The sequence below is a fragment of the Lampetra fluviatilis genome, chromosome 65 (assembly GCF_964198595.1).
Source record: "Lampetra fluviatilis chromosome 65, kcLamFluv1.1, whole genome shotgun sequence".
Classification (NCBI taxonomy): Eukaryota; Metazoa; Chordata; class Hyperoartia; order Petromyzontiformes; family Petromyzontidae; genus Lampetra; species Lampetra fluviatilis.
Genome location: NC_136339.1, coordinates 1,927,541 through 1,946,841, shown reverse-complemented (window position 1 = coordinate 1,946,841; position 19,301 = coordinate 1,927,541). Strand labels below are relative to the sequence as shown.

Here is a 19,301-nt window from a genome sequence, read left to right as displayed (position 1 = left end):
AAGTGATTGCTCAACGAAGTGGCTTATCATCATGTGGAAATGTATTGCAGCCAAATATTCTAAAGATGTGATTTTAAACGTGGAGCGAAACACCGGAGGACCCGGAGAAAAATCCACATGACCACAGGAAGAATATGCAAACACCAAAATTACAGCAGGTGTCAGGGTCAGGATCATACCCACGAACTCCTATATACCAGGCGAGGTAGTTAATGTCTCACCACCGTGGTGCCCGAGATTAGAATGGCCAAGTCAGAGACACTGAGAAGCCTGGGTTCCAATGTGGTGCACACTAACAGCACGTGTCTAAACAGCCCAAGTGGACCAATTGGGGGATCTATTTTCCATTGCGTATGTGTACCAATGTGGTGCGGTGCTTCGCGCGCTGTTCTGCGAACCGAGTTAAATTTCCGCTCATGGCCAGGAACAGTTACAGCGAATATCTAAACCAGTCGTGGGCCTCCTCTAGGACGACTCAGCCTTAAATGTGTGTCTGGTGCAGTTTGTGTAAAGATCACCATCATTGGGGAGGCAAAGGCGGCAGGGACGTGGTGCTGGCTACCCACCCCCTCGTGTGCAGCTCTGGCCTTCGTAGGTCCTCGCTAACAGCACTTGCTCCAACAGTCTGTTCAGGCTATACAGGAGATATTTGTCTTGTGTGTGTATGTGCGTGGTTATAGTGGTGGATATGTATATGTAGAGGAGTATTGTGAGCAACCACGAGGGGGCGAACAGAGGGAACTGCGAGCGAGTTGACAGTTAGGGATCACGTCATGGTGGAAGAGGTACCTACGGGAACAAAGGCGGATCCGAGCTAGGGGGAGATGCCGCCAAAGGGGAACTTAAGTGGGACCCCCTGGGGAGCCAGGGCAAGAATCGGCTGCAAGGTGTCTCTCCCTCCTCGTCGCCGGGCAGTGTTAGATAAACCCCCGCTCCGGGCAGACGAGTTGGAGAGCCCTAAAGGATAGCCGAAGGCAGGACCAGGTACTGTTCAGAGTCCGGGGTAAAGGAACCCGATAGAGAGCACCTACCTCTGGTGTGAGTTAGAGTGTTGACTTCAACAGTGTTTAATAAACGGCAACAGCCCTTACAGCATTCCTCGTCCCCGTGTGATTCTGCGGCACAACATATCTGTACTTGTGTGTGTGTGCGTATAGCGGTGCGTGTGTATATGTACGTGTGTGTGTGGGGAGTGGCAGTGCAGCAATTAGCGCGCCGTGCTAAGAATCCGGCAAACCACCGCTTACGGCCAACACAAGTGACAATTATCTGAATTGGTCCTGGCCTCCCCTAAATCGACTCCGCCTCAAATGAATACCTGGTCCGGTGTGTGAACATCGCCGCTGGGGAGACAAAGGCGGCCAGGTGCTCGCTAACAACACTTGCTCCAACAGCCTCTTAAGGCGAAACAGAGGATCCTCCGTCTGTACAGTCATACCTCGGCATACGACCGCTTTGGAATACGTCGAATTTGGTATACGTCGTGTTTTGACGTGAAAAAAATGTCTTGGGATACGACGCGCTTGCTTGGGATACGACGCGCTTGCTAGAACTTGTATGGGTCGGAATGAGTCACCGCGTGCCCGCGTATACCCCACCCGCAATAAAGCTCTAACGAGCCATAACAGTATTGTGTGGAATGACCAGACAATGTCACACTTCAGGAACATTCTTAGAAGAAGGCAAAAACAAACTTCAATGGACAGGTTTTTAGTAAAACTCAAACCCGGTGAGCCTCAACCAGGTCCAAGTCAAGAAAAAAGACAGAAAAGAGAAAGAGAAAAAACCCCAGAATTTCAGCTTCCTAAAGTTTTAATGGAAGGGGACTCTCCTTCAAAAAAAATAACATCTCGTCCCCTTCCTCACCACCATCCTCGTAGGCTATCAACTCCTCTCAGCAAGGCAAAGTGATGTTACTTTTTATTTAAATTTATTGTAATGTACTTATGCATTTATTTTAATTTATTTATGCATTTATTTTAATTTATTTAAGTATTTATTTTAATTTCTACATTTATTTTAATTTATGTATGTGTAGGGGATCTGCGAGCCACCCTCACGGACACGCACCACGCAAACACGACGTCACCCGGACCAAGGCGTGCCAGACGAGAATGTGTATTGGAGATGGGTTAAAGGGCGGAATGCGCTGGACAGGGGTCAAAGGGCAGTGACGTCACCCGGACCAAAGCGTGCCAGACGGGAATGTGTATTGGGGATGGGTTAAAGGGCGGAATGCGCTGGACAGGGGTCAGGGGTCAAAGGGCAGTGACGTCACCCGGACCAAGGCGTGCCAGACGGGAATGTGTATTGGGGATGGGTTAAAGGGCGCTGTGGGACCGGGGTTGGTTGTGGAACGAGTGTAGCTGTGCATTAGTGAACTAAAGAAGTGCTTCAAAATATTCTCTTCATATGCATTTTAGTAATAAGTAGTGTCTAAATTGTTTTATACAACCCCATTAACGTATAATATGCCATATAAAATATAATTTCTTACACTCTGGAACGGATTATTTCCTTTCCCTTTATTTCTTACGGGAAAAAATTGTTTGGTACACGTCATTTTCGGTATAAGTCCTACCACCTTCTGAAACGAATTAACGACGTATACCGAGGTACCACTGTACCTTTATAGACGTGCGTAGATGGGTGTCGTGTGTACTATGAGCCGTGTGTACTATGTGCTTGTGTGTACTATGTGTACTGTGTACTGTGTGTACTGTGTGCCGTGTACTGTGTGTACTGTGTGCCGTGTGTACTGTGTGCTGTGTGTACTGTGTGCCGTGTACTGTGTGTACTGTGTGTACTGTGTGCCGTGTGTACTGTGTGTACTATGCACCGTGTGTATTGTGTGTACTGCGTGCACTGTGTGTACTGTGTGTACTGTGTGCCGTGTGTACGGTGTGCCGTGTGCCATGTGTACTGTGTACTGTGTGTACTGTGTGTACTGTGTACTGTGTGTACTGTGTGTACTGTGCGCGGTGTGTACTGTGTGCACGATGCACTAGGTGGGTACCAGGAGGCGTTGATGAGAAACAGGGACAGGGGGTACGAGGGCAGCTCCGCCAGCCCGGAGAGCGCCAGCCCCATGTGGACGTCACGGCTGAGGTCTCCCACGCCCAGCGTGAGGCCGTAGTACACGAGGCTGCACACAAACCTGCACACACAGCACACACAGCACACACAGCACACACAGCACACACATCACACACAGCGCACACAGCACACACAGTACACACGACACATAGTACACACAGCCCGTAGTACACGAGGCTGCACACAAACCTGCACACACAGCACACACATCACACACAATACACACAGCACACACAGCACACACAGCACACACAGCACATCGTACACACGGCACATACTACACACAGCCCGTAGTACACACAGCCTGGAGTACACGAGGCTGCACACAAACCTGCACACACCGCACACACGACACATCGTACACACGGCACATACTACACACGACACATCGTACACGCAGCCTGGAGTACACGAGGTTGCACAAGAAACCTGCACACACAGTACACACAGTACACACGACACAGTGCACATGGCACACAGTACACACAGCTTAACACGTAGGCTTTCGTGGCCAATATCCATAATACAGGTTTTTTTTGGGTTAGATCGCGTAAATACAACTAGCTTCATCAGGCGACAGCCATATTTGTGGATAAATCCCCCTGTTTCATTCCTTCTGCAGACGTAGATGCCACTGGTTCTTCACATTCTGCAGATGTAGATACCACTGGTTCTTCACGTTCTGTAGATGTAGATGCCACTGGTTCTTCACATTCTGCAGACGTAGATGCCACTGGTTCTTCACATTCTGCAGATGTAGATGCCACCGGTTCTTCACGTTCTGCAGATGTAGATACCACTGGTTCTTCACGTTCTGCAGATGTAGATGCCACCAGTTATTCACATTCTGCAGATGTAGATACCACTGGTTCTTCACGTTCTGCAGATTTAGATGCCACTGGTTATTCACATTCTGCAGATGTAGATGCCATTGGTTCTTCACGTTCTGCAGATGTAGATGCCACTGGTTCTTCACGTTCTGTAGATGCCACTGGTTCTTCACGTTCTGCAGATGTAGATGCCACTGGTTCTTCACGTTCTGTAGATGCCACTGGTTCTTCACGTTCTGCAGATATAGATGCCACTGGTTCTTCACGTTCTGCAGATGTAGATGCCACTGGTTCTTCACGTTCTGCAGATGTAGATGCCACTGGATCTTCACGTTCTGCAGATATAGATGCCATTGGTTCTTCACGTTCTGGAGATGTAGATGCCACTGGATGTTCACGTTCTGCAGATGTAGACGCCACTGGTTCTTCATGTTCTGCAGATATAGATGCCACTGGTTGTTCACATTCTGCAGATGTAGATGCCACTGATTCTTCACGTTCTGCAGATGTAGATGCCACCACCGCCATCTATTGCGCGGCGGTCGAACTTACGACTCTCGGTCCGAACGGGCAACTGGACATACGGACGGGGTTTGTTCGTATCTCTGAAAGTTCGTAAGTCGAATGTTCATAAGCAGAGGAGTACATACATACGTCACGTGTGTGCGAGCGAAGCTCTCCGGCCGCGTGTCGCTCTCTCTCTCTCACCACGTGTACATCATGACGAGCGTGCGCGTGCGCAGAACCGGGTGAGTCCCCACATCCATCAGCGATCCCCCCGCCGCGCCCCCCCCCCCTCGCCGCCCCCACCTCCCCCGAGCCTCGCAGCGGGCGCAGCTGCACTTGGGGCGGGGGGAGGGAGCCGGTCGCCGTGGCTCCGACGTTGCCCCTGGCGATGAGGGACAGCGTCTTCTCTGCCTCCACGATACGACCACGGGAATGCAGCCACCGCGGGGACTCGGGCAGCAGCCACCTGGGGGGGGGGCGAGCGCACACACAGACACGCATACACACACAGACACGCGCACACACACATAGACATACACGCACACACACACAGAGACACGCGCACACACAGACACACGCACACACACATAGACATACACGCACACACACACAGACACGCGCACACACAGACACACGCACACACACACACAGACACACGCACGCACACGCACGCACACGGACGCACGCACACACGCACACACAGACATACACACACGTACATGCATACACGCGCACACACACAAACACGCGCGCACACACATACACGCACGCACACACAGACACGCGCACACACACACAGACACACACGCACACACACACACATAGACATACACACACGTACACGCATACATGCGCACACACACAAACACGTGCACACACACAAAAACGCGCACACACACATACACGCGCACACACACGGACACGCGCACACGCATACACACGCGCACACACATGCACACCCGTGTTATAGAATTGTTATAGGATTGTGTAATAGGGAATGTGTTATAGGATTGTGTTATAGAATTGTGTTAAAGGATTGTGTTTTCGGGGCGGCGTGTAGTGGGGGTGGTTACAGCGAGGCGAGGAGCAGCAGCACCCCGGGGACGTTGGCCGTCAGCGTGAGCCAGCGCCAGGGCCTCACGGCCACCCCCAGCGCCGCAAACACCACCAGGCCCAGCGCAAAGAACGCGCTGTACAGGGACCCTGAGCACGCACGCACACAAACACAAAGATCCCCCGTGTAACCTTCAACAGACCGTTGGGGCGAGTGCTGTTAGTAGCGAGCAGCAGCGCCTACGAAGGCCGGCACTGTGGCACACGAGGGGGTGAGTTGCCAGCACCACGCCCGGCCGCCTTTGTCTCCCCAGTGGCGATGTTTACTACACATCACACCGGCTACTCATTTGAGGCCGAGTCGACCTAGGGGAGAGCCAGGACCGGTTCAGATATTCGTCACTGGGTGTTGGTGGCCGTGAGCGGGAATCGAACTCGGGTCGCCCGGTTAGTGACGTAGCGCTAACCGCTGCGCCACCGCTCCCCGTACGCACACACAAGACAAAGACCACCCGTATAACCTTTAAGAGACTGATGGGGCAAGTTCTGTTCGTGAGCACCTCTGAAGGTCGGACAAACTCCAAAATGGTGAAGTTTACTACACACAGGGACCAGGTACTCATTTATATGTGTGTATGTTCAACTTCTTTTGCACCGTACGTTGCCAACCATGCAAATAGTAACGTAGTGTATCGTAGCGTTGTGTATGGTAGTGTAGTGATGTATATTGAATCACTATGGCGTTAGCGCCAGAGAGAAGAGTGTAACTGTGCGTCTCAGAGCCTCTCTCTGTCACGTATGACATACGGGACAGTCTCGGTGAACCCAAGAGGGCACGTGACCAGCAGAGGATAAGGACGGGGGCCAGAAGGGGGATACGTTAAGTAAGGTTGCAGAACCTTCTGGGAAGATCCCGAAGGGGGCGTGGCCGGGGGCGGAGCGAGGCCACGCTCAGGAGGATAAAAGGCAGTCCCGGGAGCGTTGTGGGCTGTCTTCTGGAATCAACCCGCCGTGCTACGCTCTTCAGTTTATGTTCTTCGGGCTTCGGTCGTCACATTCGACATCGTGGGTCGTAATTTACTGACCTGCCGCGTTTATATAGTGGCCTTGTTGGGGTCTAGCTCCGTGGTAGTTACGACATAGTTAGTTATCCCGGGTGTTTATGTAGTTTATGTAGTTACCCTGTTGGGGTGTATAATAAACGTGTTGCCTCCACGTTACCAGTGTCTGCCTCCGTGGGACCCACCACAGTAGTGTATTGTAGTACAAAGTAGTGTCGTGTATAGTAATGTAGTGTATAGTGTGGCGTATAGCAGTGTAGTGTACTATAGTAGTGTATAGTGTAGTGTACTATAGTAGTGGTGTATGTATGCCTCCCAAAAACCAACCCCTCGTCCACGTCGTGGGAGGTGGTAACAGGTAAAGTACAGGATTGCCAGACAGGGCGAAGTATGGTGGGTGGTTCGACCACCGGGGCCGCTTCGGTAACCAACAAGGCCTGTCTGGACTCACCTTGAAACGCGCAGCCTAACGGGGCTCTGGTTAGCCACTTAGGCTAAGGGAGTAAACCCCGACAAAATCCCGGGTGGATACCAAGTGGCCAACGGCCCACCTCGGTGGGGCGTTGGCCACTTGACGGTGGAGCCACATGGCGGAGGAGCCACTGGATGTCTGGTGCTTCAGGACAAGCCTTGCAGTCGTCTTGGTTTTCTGCCTCGCCATTGGACCCAGGCTTGGTTCCTGGTTAAGCCCCGTGCGGTAGCTGGTGTGCAACAGACACTGCACGTAAATTAATTCACGCACTGGCACCCTCCAGGGAAACTGTGCCATCGCACCACCACACTACGCACCCAAAGCCCTTGGGCGATTGGCAAGTGGTGAGCTGGGCAGGCCTATGCAGCTAGAATCTCCTAGTCACAACACAGCACAAAGGCGGCAGCTATTAGAATGTCGCCATGCACTCGGATTAGGCAGGATTGCATCCCGGCAGCTGTAGCTGTGACTGAACAGCCCACGAGGATCCACTCTGCTCACCCCAAATGGGGAGGGGGTGAGAAAAGGTGCCCTAAACGTAGCCTGCTGAGCAACATCCTGTCTGGCTTACCGCGACCAGAGGGAGCATCAATAATTGCGGTCGAAACAACAAGAAAAATAACCTGAACATTGGATCCTGGAATGTCAGGACCCTCACAGACAACCCAAACTCGCAACGTCCAGAGCGCCAAACAGCTCTTGTGGCACGCGAGCCGAGACGATTTAATATCCAAATTGCCGCCCTCAGCGAAACCCGTCTGGCGGATGAAGGCCAACTGACTGAGCTAAGTGGAGGCTACACCTTCTTGTGGAAGGGTAAACCAGCGCATGAATGACACCTGCATGGCGTAGGATTTGCAATAGACATCGTGCTCATCGACAGCTGAAGTGAGCTTCCAATTGGTATCAATGAGCGTTTTATGACTCTACGCCTGAAACTCGCAAAAGACCAACATGCAACCATCATTGTCACCGTCTTCAAAAAAGGTGATAAGTTAGACTTTGACAACTACAGAGGAATCTCTCTTCGTGCCACTGCTGGAAAAATACTGGCAAGAATCCGACTAAACAGACTTCTACCACTTGCTGAAAAACTCCTTGCTGAGTCGCAGACTGGCTTTCGACTTGGCAGGGGAACCTCGGACATGATCTTCTCAGCCCGTCAACTCCAAGAGAAGTGCCAGGAGCGGAGACTACCATTGTACATGGCCTTCTTTGATTTGACTAAAGCTTTTGACACTGTTAATCGTGATGCACTATCGAGAATCCTTCTGAGACATGGCTGCCCAACAAAATGTGTTAACCTCCTCCGTCTGTTGCGTGACGGTACGAAGGCTGTCATCCTCTCTGATGGTGAAACCTCAGAGCCAATCGAAGTTAAGGTGTGAAGCAAGGCTGCGTTATTGCACCAACTCTTTTCTCCATATTCCTGACGGGAATGCTTCATCTGACAGAGAACAGATAATACTGGTAGGAACCTCCTGGTTACACCAGCCCACAGGGGATTATTGTGTCCGTCGTGCAGGGAGGGGCTGGGTGGGGAGGGAGGGGCTGGGTGGGGAGGGGAGGGTGGGGAGGGGCTGGGTGGGGAGGGGCTGGTCACCCCGTGGTGCCCTTATAAAACTCAACGTTTAACCTACTCACGCCGGCTTGTGCCCACCCTCACAGTCGGGCATATTTGCGGAATACACCACGCCGCCGTTAACCCTGGCCATTGACCGAGCAGAATGTGTTATAGGAAGGAAGAGCGCTCAAGACAGCCCCAGAAGCACATCTGAAAGCGCCGTGCGATGCGGTCACCGTCTTTATTCGACGGTCAACCAAAAGCCGCTGTTGCTGCTGCTGCGAGGATGACCGGAGTTCGCATGGTGATGGGTGTGTCCTCCTTGACAAGATCAGCGAGGTATCGTGGTTCATTCGTGGCGAGCACTTTGCGTGCGTGTGATGAGCGCGACCTCAACACGTTTTCGTTCGGCAACCGGAAGCCAATGTAAACTCGGCAAAAGTAAACCAAAAAGTTACCAAAGTAACCAAAAAGTTACTCAAAAGTGACTAAAAAAGTTTACTAAGTAACGAAAAAAGTAACCCAAAAATTACCAAAAAAGTAACCGAAGTAACCAATTTTTTTAACCAAAGTAACAAAAAAGCAACTAAAGTAACCAAAAAGTAACCAAAAAATTACCAAAAAGGTTACCTCTAAAGTTACCAAAGTAACCAAAAAAGTTACAAAAAAAGTAACCAAACTAACCTCGAAAGTTACCAAAGTAAACAAAAAAGTAACCAATTGCGAATCGTAATATTTGGCCATGGAAGCCTCCGTGTACAAATGAACGTTCACTCACCACCGCGCGGCACACGGCCGGATCTCATAGTCTCCTGTCACGGCAGCGCACCACAGAAAAGTTTTGCACACGATGCGGTCCCCTTGGCGAACGTTTTCGCGGGCTCGTTTTACAGCCGCGACGCCATTACAAATTTGTGTGTCGTGGGGGGGGGGTGGCGAGCGCGCGTTGGCTCGACTTACCGGTGCTACCCCAGTAGGCGGAGCCCACGTACTCCTGGAGGAGGACGAAGGAGACGAGGGCGGTGCCGCCGTTGGCGACGCCGACGACGAGTCGCGACGCGCAGAACCAGCGCCATGTGGGGGACAGCGCCGACGCGAGGCCGCCCAAGACATCCACCAGCAGCCCTGCGCCCACGACGCCCCCACAAAGACGAAGATCCCCTTAGCAGACTGTTGGGGGCAAGTGCTGTAAGCGAGTAGCAACTACGAAGGCCGGCATGGCAAATACAAATATACCCCGTGTAGCTTTAACAGACTGTTGGGGGCAAGTGCTGTAAGCGAGTAGCAACTACGAAGGCCGGCATGGCAAATACAAAGACAAAGCTACCCCGTGTAGCTTTAACAGACTGTTGGGGGCAATTGCTGTAAGCGAGTAGCAACTACGAAGGCCGGCATGGCAAATACAAAGATACCCCGTGTAGCCTTAACAGACGGTTGGGGTCAAGTGCTGTTTAGCAAGCAGAACCTAGGAGGGCTGGCACGGCAAAAAAAACCACAAACATCCTCCGTGTAGCCTTAACAGACTGTTTGGGTCAAGTGCTGTGAGAGAGTAGCAACTACGAAGGCTGGCAGGACAAAAAAAGATGAAGATACCCCGTGTAGCCTTAAAGGGTTAAAGGCTATCCGGGGGTACGTTTATCTCGTGGTGGCGAGATGTTAACTCTATTACCCGGTATACGGGAGGTCATGGGTTCGATCTCAACCCTGACTCCTGCATATTTGTAGATTTAATTTCTCTCTCCCCGTGATCGCGTGGATTTTTGTCCGGCTCCTCCAGTTTTTCCCCTCCATGTTTAGAAACATACATTAATCGAGTCTATGGCTGCTCCATTGGAACCTCATTTGCCAGTAAAAAATATAATTGTTTTTTTACCCTTCTATCTGGCAACAAAACTGACACCTTTTTTTACAAGGAGTCATATTTGCATAGATTATCAGAGTTATGTTTTTTGTTTGCATTATGGCTGCAGGTATTGTGGTCTATGCAAACATGAAAAAGGTGTCAGTTTTGTTGCCAGATAGAAGGGTAAAAAACCAATTATCTTTGGCTGCTATAAATATACACACGACAATAACCAACTTTGTTGAGCCGCCATTTGTGGCCAGGTCGCTTCTGAAAGAGATCCTGGTAGCTCAGTGGGCCTTACCTGCTAAAATGAAAAGAGTTCAGTTCATAGTTTACAGAGCGACACGCAAACTCCAAATAAACACGCATCGTCAGGCGAGGTAGCTAACATCTCATCCACCGTGACAAAGACAAAGATCCCCCGCATAGCCTTAACAGACTGTGGGGGGGGGGAGCTGTTAGCGAGCAGCACACGACGTCTCTGTGCGTATTCTGTACCGATGAGGTAGACGCGCCTCCTGCCGTACAGGTCGGAGCACTGGCCAAAGACGAGGGAGCCGAGCAACACCCCGCAGAAGTAGAGCGAGGACGCCAGCCCCACCAGGAGGGCAGCGTCATCTCCCAGAGCCCACTGCACACAAACACATACGCACGCACGCACGTACACATACACACACCACCTCTATAAACACACACACACGTACATATACACACCACCTCTATAAACACACACACACGTAAATATACACACCACCTCTATAAACACACACACACGTACATACACACACCACCTCTATATAAACACACACACACACATATTCACACCACCTCTATAAACAACAAAGATCCCCCATATAGCCTTAACAGACTTTAGGGGCAAGTGCTGTTATCGAGCACCTATGAAGGCCGGAACGGTACACGAGGGGGTGGGTGGCCAGCACCACGCCCGACCGCCTTTGTCTCCCTAGTGACGATGTTTACACACCGCACCAGGTACTCATTTGAAGCCGAGTCGACCTAGGGGAGGCCCAGAACCGGTTCAGATAATCGTCACTGGTGTTGGCCGTGAGCGGGAATCGAACCCGTGTCGCCGGGTTCATAGCGCAGCCCACTAACCACTACACTATCGCTCCCCACACCTCTATAAACACACACACACACACGCACATATACACACCACCTCTATAAACACCAACCAACCAACCGCCATTCGCCACTAAGTGGCGGCGACCTCACCACAACGCTTGTGCCAGGCCATGTGCACCTTGAGGCCACGTGAAGTGTCGAACGCCCGCTGGCAGGAGGTCACGGGGCAGACCCAGGTGCCACAGGTCGATTTACTGAGATGACTGGCTGATGCACCACCTGTGCCTCCTACTGTGTGGTTGGCCAGCACCACGCACGGCCGCCTTTACGTCTCTAGCGGCGATGTTTACACATAGCACCGGGTACTCATTTGAGGCCGAGTCGACCTAGGGGAAGCCCAGGACCGATACGGATAATCGTCAATGGTGTTGGCTGTGAGCGCGAATCGAACTTGGGTTCATAGGGCAGCACGCTAACCGCTTCACTTCCGCTCCCCACACACACACGATGCAATAAGATAAAAAACATCTCTCATGCAATCTCCGTGGATTGTTAAGAATAAAGACAATTGTTTTGTTTCCTTTATATATTGTAAAACAAAAGATGGTTTAGTTTCACAGTGGTACCTCGGTATACGTCGTTAATTCGTTCCAGAAGGTAGGACTTATACCGAAAATGACGTATACAAACAAATTTTTCCCATAAGAAATAAACGGAAAGGAAATAATCCGTTCCAGAGTATAAGAAATGATATTTTGTATGACATATTATACATTAATGGTGTTGTTTAAAATAATTTAGACACTAATTATTATTAAAATGCATACATACATAAAATAAATGCATAAATTAAAATAAATTGAAATAAAAAGTAACATCACTTTACCTTGCTGAGAGGAGTTGATAGCCTACGAGGATGGTGGTGAGGGAGGGGAGGAGTGGTGAACGGGGTCTACACGGGTACGCGGTGACTCATCCCGACCCATACAAGTTCTAGCAAGCACGTCGTATCCCAAGCAAGACGTCGTATCCCAAGATGTGTTTTTCTCGTCAAAACACGACGTATACCAAATTCGACGTATTCCAAAGCGGTCGTATACCGAGGTATAACTGTATTTGTATATATTTGTGAAGCGATGCGTTTACCTTAACTAAACTGTTTTTGTAACCCTCTGACCCCCATGCCCCTGCTGGACATCTGCAGTCTAAATAAAGATTCTGATTCTTAACTCGCAACACTGCGCTGCCGCCACCACCGCCGCACAGGATTCACTCGCTCTGCGCGAGAGATGACGACTCAAGAGGCGCCAGGAGGAGGAACCACGGACGACCGGTGCAGCATCTACACATGTTGAACTTCTTTCACATCATACGTAGCCAACCGTGCGTGCTAATCCCGGGGTATGTTGGAGAGCAAATCCACAACATTTACAGATCCACAACAGGCGTGTCCCTGAGGCGTGCCGCTGAGGCGTGTCCCTGAGGCTTGCCGCTGAGACGTGCCGCATTACCTCTGTGACTACAGAAGAGCCGTTGGCGGCTGGTAAGGGAGGCGAGGTCCTGCGGGAGGTCTCCGGGGAGACGGCGCGTGGGTGCGTGGGGCCAGCGGACGGGATTTGTCCAATGAGGATAATCAGCACAGCCTGGAACGCCAAGTACACCTGCGGAGGGACACGGAGATTCCCAACACCGCGTTACCTCGCCCGCTGGTCTCGTCGAAGGGCGTTGAACCATCGCCACGCGAACTCCGGTCATCACTCGCAGCGACGGCGGTTCTTTTGACTGGCCGTGAAACAAAGACACATTCGTCGCACGCTTTCAGAAGCGCATCGGCGGCCGTCTGGAACACTCTTCCTGCCAATACTAGGGGCCGTTCATAAATGACGTCACGCGATTTTGGACGATTTCCCCCCCCCCCTCGTCACACGGCAAAAAGTCAGACCCCCCCCTCTCAAATATGACGTCACAAAGCTCTGCCCCCCCGAAAAATGTAAACATTCTTCAAATCGCTCTAAACTATTGTCATTTTAGTGCGTATTTAATGTGCCGCTGCACTCTGATGTTGTAGGAGAAAACATTTATTAAAAAGTCTATTTAATTAAGTAGAACATTCCTCAACCCCCCCCCCCCCTCGTTACACATCGTCACAAATGTCTGACCCCCCCCCCCCAGGTGCGTGACGTCATTTATGAACGGCCCCTTAGGAAGCCGCTGGGAGGTATGCTTCAAATCTAGAATTAAGGGAGGTATGCACTTTTAAATCTAAATTCACAAATTCATTTCTTTAGAACTGCTTAGAGTGTTTAGTTTCTTGTTCATCTCCCACACCTCCGATTATCACGATTGGCTACGTACGGTGCGAAAGACGTTCAACATACATACGTATTTACAATAGCTTGGGACAATGGTTCTCGTGTTATTGCTCTGTGGCCATAGAGCTCTCATTCTGTATGTATGTATGTTGAAATTATTTCGCACTGTACATCGCAAAACCGTGCTTATTGGAAGTGCCAATGCTATCAACAATTTTTTTTCAGAAGCGACCTGGCCACAAACGATAGCTCAACGAAGTAGTTTCTCACGTGGAGATTTATCGCAGCCAAACACTCTAAACGCACGCTTCTAAATGTGGAGGGAATATCCGGCAGACCCGCAGAAAAATCCACGCGACCAGAGGGGGAGAAGAGACACACACAGGGTTGGGATCGAACCCATGACCTCCTGCGTACCAGGCAACGGAGTTAACATCTCGCCACGAAGTAACCGGTCCCGACAACTTCGCTCGTTCATTTCTTCCACCCTGTGTGGAGGACTCGGGACGTCCAGACACTGGCTGTTTTTTTATCTCATCAACACCGTGTTCAACCGTCACGCTGCAGGTCACAGCAACTCACCGACTCGCTCATCCCAGTCCTCGGCTCACCATGGGTGGAGTGAATCGGTGATTGAAGCTCACAGGAAAGCTAATCACGGTAGTAGCAGTAGTAGCGATAGAAGAGTGACAAGGTGATTGACCGCCGGTGAGTGAGCGAGAGACTGGAGGGTGAATCGGTGACTGCTGGGCTCACCACTTAAATCAATTGCTGCTTTATGCTGAATTCCATCCGGCACAGCGAGTTAGAAACTGGGTGCCGAAGTGGCGAGATGTTAACTACCTCACCTGCTATACAGGAGGTCGTGGGTTCGATCTAGACCCTGACGCCTGCTGCTGTATATTTGGAGTTTGCTGCGTCTTTCTCCTCATTGGTCGCGTGGATTTTTCTGCGGGTCCTCCGGTTTTTCCCCTCCACATTTAGAATCAACGTCACCACGTGTTTAGAGTGTTTGGCTGCTGCTATAAATTTCCACGTGATGATGACAAGTCACTCTCTGTTGAGCTATCGTTTGTGATGGCCGGGTCCGCTTCTGAAAAAGAACTACAAAAGAGCTCAGCCGGACCTTACCTGGTAAAAGAAAAAATAAATCGTTTGTTTCTTTGATGATTAACCTGATGGAGGTGGGGTAGAGTTTGGAGGTGTAAAATATAAAGGTGTATCAAGATGATCACGACGGATAATGACAGTGAGGGTGATGATAACGATACTAACGATGATGATGATAACGATGATGACGATGACGACGACAACGATGACGACGATGACAATGATGACGATGATAACGATGATGACGATGCCGATGATGACGATAACGATGACGACGATGATGACGATTACGATGATAACGATGACGATGATGACGATGATGACGATGACGACGGCAATGACAACGATGATGATGACGACGATGATGACGATGATAACGATGATGCCGATGATGACGATAACGATGATGACGATGCCGTTGATGACAATAATGGCGATGACAACGATAATGATAACGATGACGACGGCGATGATTGTGGGAGCCACGCCGCTGTCGTCCTGGCACCTGCACGAGCAGCAGCAGGCCACAGCGACGGCGCTGGTAGGGACCGCAGGCGCCAACGACCACGAAAGCTTCCTCCAGATCCATCGGCCCATCACCACCGCAGTGGGGCCTATGCACACACGCAGAGCCGACTCGCGCGTCGAGTAAAGAATAGGGACTGTGGGCTTGAATAAAGGGTGGCTGTGGTCGAATAAAGCATGAATACTGTGTTTGAATAAAGGATAATGACTGTGGGGTTGAATAAAGGATGGTGTATGTGTGTTCCATCACCACGGCGCCTACGCACAAGCGCGGCACAGCCGACTCATAAGTTGAATAAAGGATCGAGACTGTGGGGCTGAATAAAGGTTGTTTATTGTGGTCCAATAAAAGATGGTGACTGTGGTTGAATCAAGGATGAATAATCATACCGTGTCAACCCACACGGTTTACCCCGTATTCTTGTTTCAGAGAAATAGAGTTTTCAGGTCCATACGGCGTACAGCCGTTTCAATGATGAGCAAAAAAAAAGTCTATTTGTTAATTTTTCTCCCTTGCGATGGGACTTTGTAAGATGAATGTTGAGATGTATAAGGGCACGGGGTGACCAATAAGGTCTGAATTGGTATGTAATAAGGTAGGGCACTGATTAGTTGTTGACAGGTATGGTTTCCCCAAATTACCTGTTCCACCAGTAGCAGAGGTGTTTCAGTAAAATATTTGTGCCCTCAGGGGGAATTAATATCGTGCCACTGTGGCTAGAATGTTAACTACCTCGTCTGGTATGCAGGAGGTCATGGCTTCAACCCCGACCCTGACGCCTACTGTATATTGGGAGTTTGCGTGTCTCTCTCTCGCCATCATCATCACGGTGACAAGGAGATGTTAACTACCTCGCCTGGTATACAGGAGGTCGTGGCTTCGATCCCGACCCTGACGCCTGCTGCTGTATATTTGTGTGTCACTCTCTTCCCGTGGTCGCGTGGATTTTTCTCCGGATCCTCCGGTTATTCCCTCCACATTTAGGATCAGCGTCAGGCGTTTAGAGTTATTTGGCTGCCGTAAATCTCCAAGTGATAAGCCACTTCAGTGAGCTTGCAATCATTTGTGATAGCCAGGTCGCTTCTGAAAAAGAGCTCAGTGGGGGGGGCCTTACCTGGTAACATTTAAAAAAAGATTAAGTTTACATTCCCAGACATCTGTGAAAAAATTAGCTGTATAACTCATCAGATTCCTCCGGCATAAACAAATATTCCCATTCTGAAAATATTTTAAAAACTTTTCAATCAATGCTGGCGCAAATGTCAGATGTCTGCAAGGACCCTCTCTCTGTAAGATATCAAATGATGGCCACTTGTTCTATATCCATACATCTCACCACTGTCCATTTGCTTCATTGCTGCACTCAGGTTTGTCAAGCGTGTGTACTGTGTGTGTACTGTGTGTGTGTACTGTGTGTGTACTGTGTGTGTGTACTATGTGTGTACTGTGTGTGTACTGTGTGTGTGTGTACTGTGTGTGTACTGTGTGCACTGTGTGTACTGTGTGTGTACTGTGTGCACTGTGTGTACTGTGTGTGTACTGTGTGTGTGCAAGTGTGTGTGTGTGTGTACTGTGTGTGTGCAAGTGTGTGTGTGTACTGTGTGTCTGTGTGTGTGTACTGTGTGTATGGAGTGGTGGTGCAGCGGTTAGCGCTACGAACCCGGCGACCCCGAGTTCGACTCCCGCTCACGGCTAACAACACCAAGTGACGATTATCTGAACCGGTCCTTGGGCCTCCCCTAGGTCGACTCAGCCTCAAATAAGTACCCGGTGCGTAAACATCACTGCTGGGGAGACAAAGGCGGTCGTGCGTGGTGCTGGCCACCCACCCCCACGTGTGCCGCTGCTACTCGCTGAAAGCACTTGCCCCTACAATGTTAAGGCTACACGGGGGATCTTTGTCCTGTAGAAGTACTGTAGAAATACTGTAGAAGTACTGTGTACGACATGCAGTCCGTATAGATACTGCAAGAGGCGTGTAAACTGCAATGCAGTCAAGACTTTGCGTGTGTATCCTTCATACCCACTGCGTGTAATATCATGGCAAGTACCGTAATGTAGCGGGGTTATACACCAATGCAGTCTGTATATATATATAGACTGTATGTATAGACTATATATATACTGTGTATAGACTGTACTAGAGGTGCGTGCCCACTGCACACAGTCCAACATCGACTGCACGTGTGCCGCTGTGAAACTCCGCACAGACCAATACAGTCTACATATATAGACTGTGTATAGACTGTATGTATATAGACTGCACGCACAACACAAAAACTCCATACAAAGTTACGCGCACGGCGTTTGAAACTCGCGTCAAGTCTCTGTGTGTACGCGGCGTGCACGCGTGTGGTGTGGCGTGGTGGTGTGTTGGCGTGTTGGTGTGGTGGCGTGGTGGTGGTGGCGTGGTGCGGTGTGGTGGTTTGGTGGTGGTGTGTGCACTGCTCACATACCGTACAGACCGCAGCGCACGTGTCGTTAGGCGTACCCTCTCTGCAGACTCTCTGTAGACTGTGTGTAGACTCTCTGTAGAATGTTTGTGGACTGTGTGTGGTATCTCTGTAGACTGTGTGTACCCTCTCTGTGGACTGTCGCGTTCTCTGCTTCGTCGACTGTCAGTTTTCCCGCGCCAGCAAACGAGCGCCACGTCCGCACAGCCACACGCCCGCGCGCGCGTCCCGATTGGCGGAGCGCGGTCACGTGGCCTCCCACCCCCCCTACCCCAACGCCCCCCACCTCAACCCCCCCAACGCTCCCCACCCCCTTACCCCTTACCCCCAAGCCCCCCAACCCCCCACCCCAACGCCCCTAACCCCCCACCTCAACCCCCCAACGCCCCTCACCTCAACTCCCCCCACCCCCTCACCCACTCACCCCCCAACCCACCACCCCAACGCCCCCCACCCTCCAACCTCCCCAACCACCCCCAACCCCAACACCCCCCCCCCCCAAACAACCCAAACGCCCCCCAACCACCCGCCAACCCCTCAACTCCCCACCCCCCGCAACCTCAACCCCCCACCCCCCTACAGGTGACAACTTTACAGGTGGAACATTTCGCATCGTCCCCCTCCGTCCCACCGCATTCGTCGTTTCAGCAGTGCGCTGCCTTGGTTCAACACAGCCACCGTCCCTTATTCGACCTAAACCAAAGTCGCCATCCTTTAATCAACCGCAGCCATCCTTTCTTCAACCACGCAAACACCACCATCCTTTACCATCCTTTATTCAACAACCCAGTCTCCATCCTTTATGCAACCGGTCATATTTTAGCCAACCAAACTCCCTATCCTTTATTCAACCACGCAAACACCACCATCCTTTAATCAACCACACGGTCACTAATACTTTGTTCAACCACATAGTATCCATCCTTTATTCAACCCGTCACTATCCTTTTCTACCACATAGTAATCATCCTACATGCAATTGGTCATCCATTATTCAAACCAGTCAGCATCATTATTCGGTAGTGAACTATTTGTCTTTAGTAAACGTGACACATTTTTTTTACTGTTTGGCCGTGTCGGCTAGGGTTGGAGGGTTACGACACATTTGTAAATAGCGCGACCTAACCCAAAAAACACTTTATTACACTGGTCAACTATTTATTTTCTGGCCTGGACTTTTGCAGCTATTTTAGACTAATTTAAGGGTGCTGATTCCAAATCTGATCTCAGATTTGCTCTATCACATCTCATTTTATGCTATCGGCATACCCCATTTTCATTGATTTTACCCGAAATTAACTCTGTCACTTATGATTGCAAGTTGTTGCGAGTCAGTGACTGCTTTAGTGTTAAAATATGGTGCTGTATTTTTAGGATAGTGTGTT

The 19,301-nt window shown here is 50.4% G+C and overlaps 1 protein-coding gene across 1 annotated transcript in view; it reads right to left on the bottom strand.

Annotated features, from left to right (window-relative positions):
* Positions 1 to 18,125, bottom strand: part of LOC144951993 (solute carrier family 22 member 15-like) — a 28,419-nt gene extending 10,294 nt beyond the window's left edge. The window contains 9 exon segments of the mRNA XM_078882372.1: positions 3,017 to 3,157; positions 4,635 to 4,720; positions 4,722 to 4,899; positions 5,507 to 5,636; positions 9,544 to 9,708; positions 10,928 to 11,060; positions 13,027 to 13,176; positions 15,443 to 15,551; positions 17,920 to 18,125. Of these exon segments, the coding sequence (XP_078738498.1) occupies positions 3,017 to 3,157; positions 4,635 to 4,720; positions 4,722 to 4,899; positions 5,507 to 5,636; positions 9,544 to 9,708; positions 10,928 to 11,060; positions 13,027 to 13,176; positions 15,443 to 15,526 (1,067 nt within the window). The 5' untranslated portion in view covers positions 15,527 to 15,551; positions 17,920 to 18,125.
* Positions 18,126 to 19,301: the final 1,176 nt, after the last annotated feature.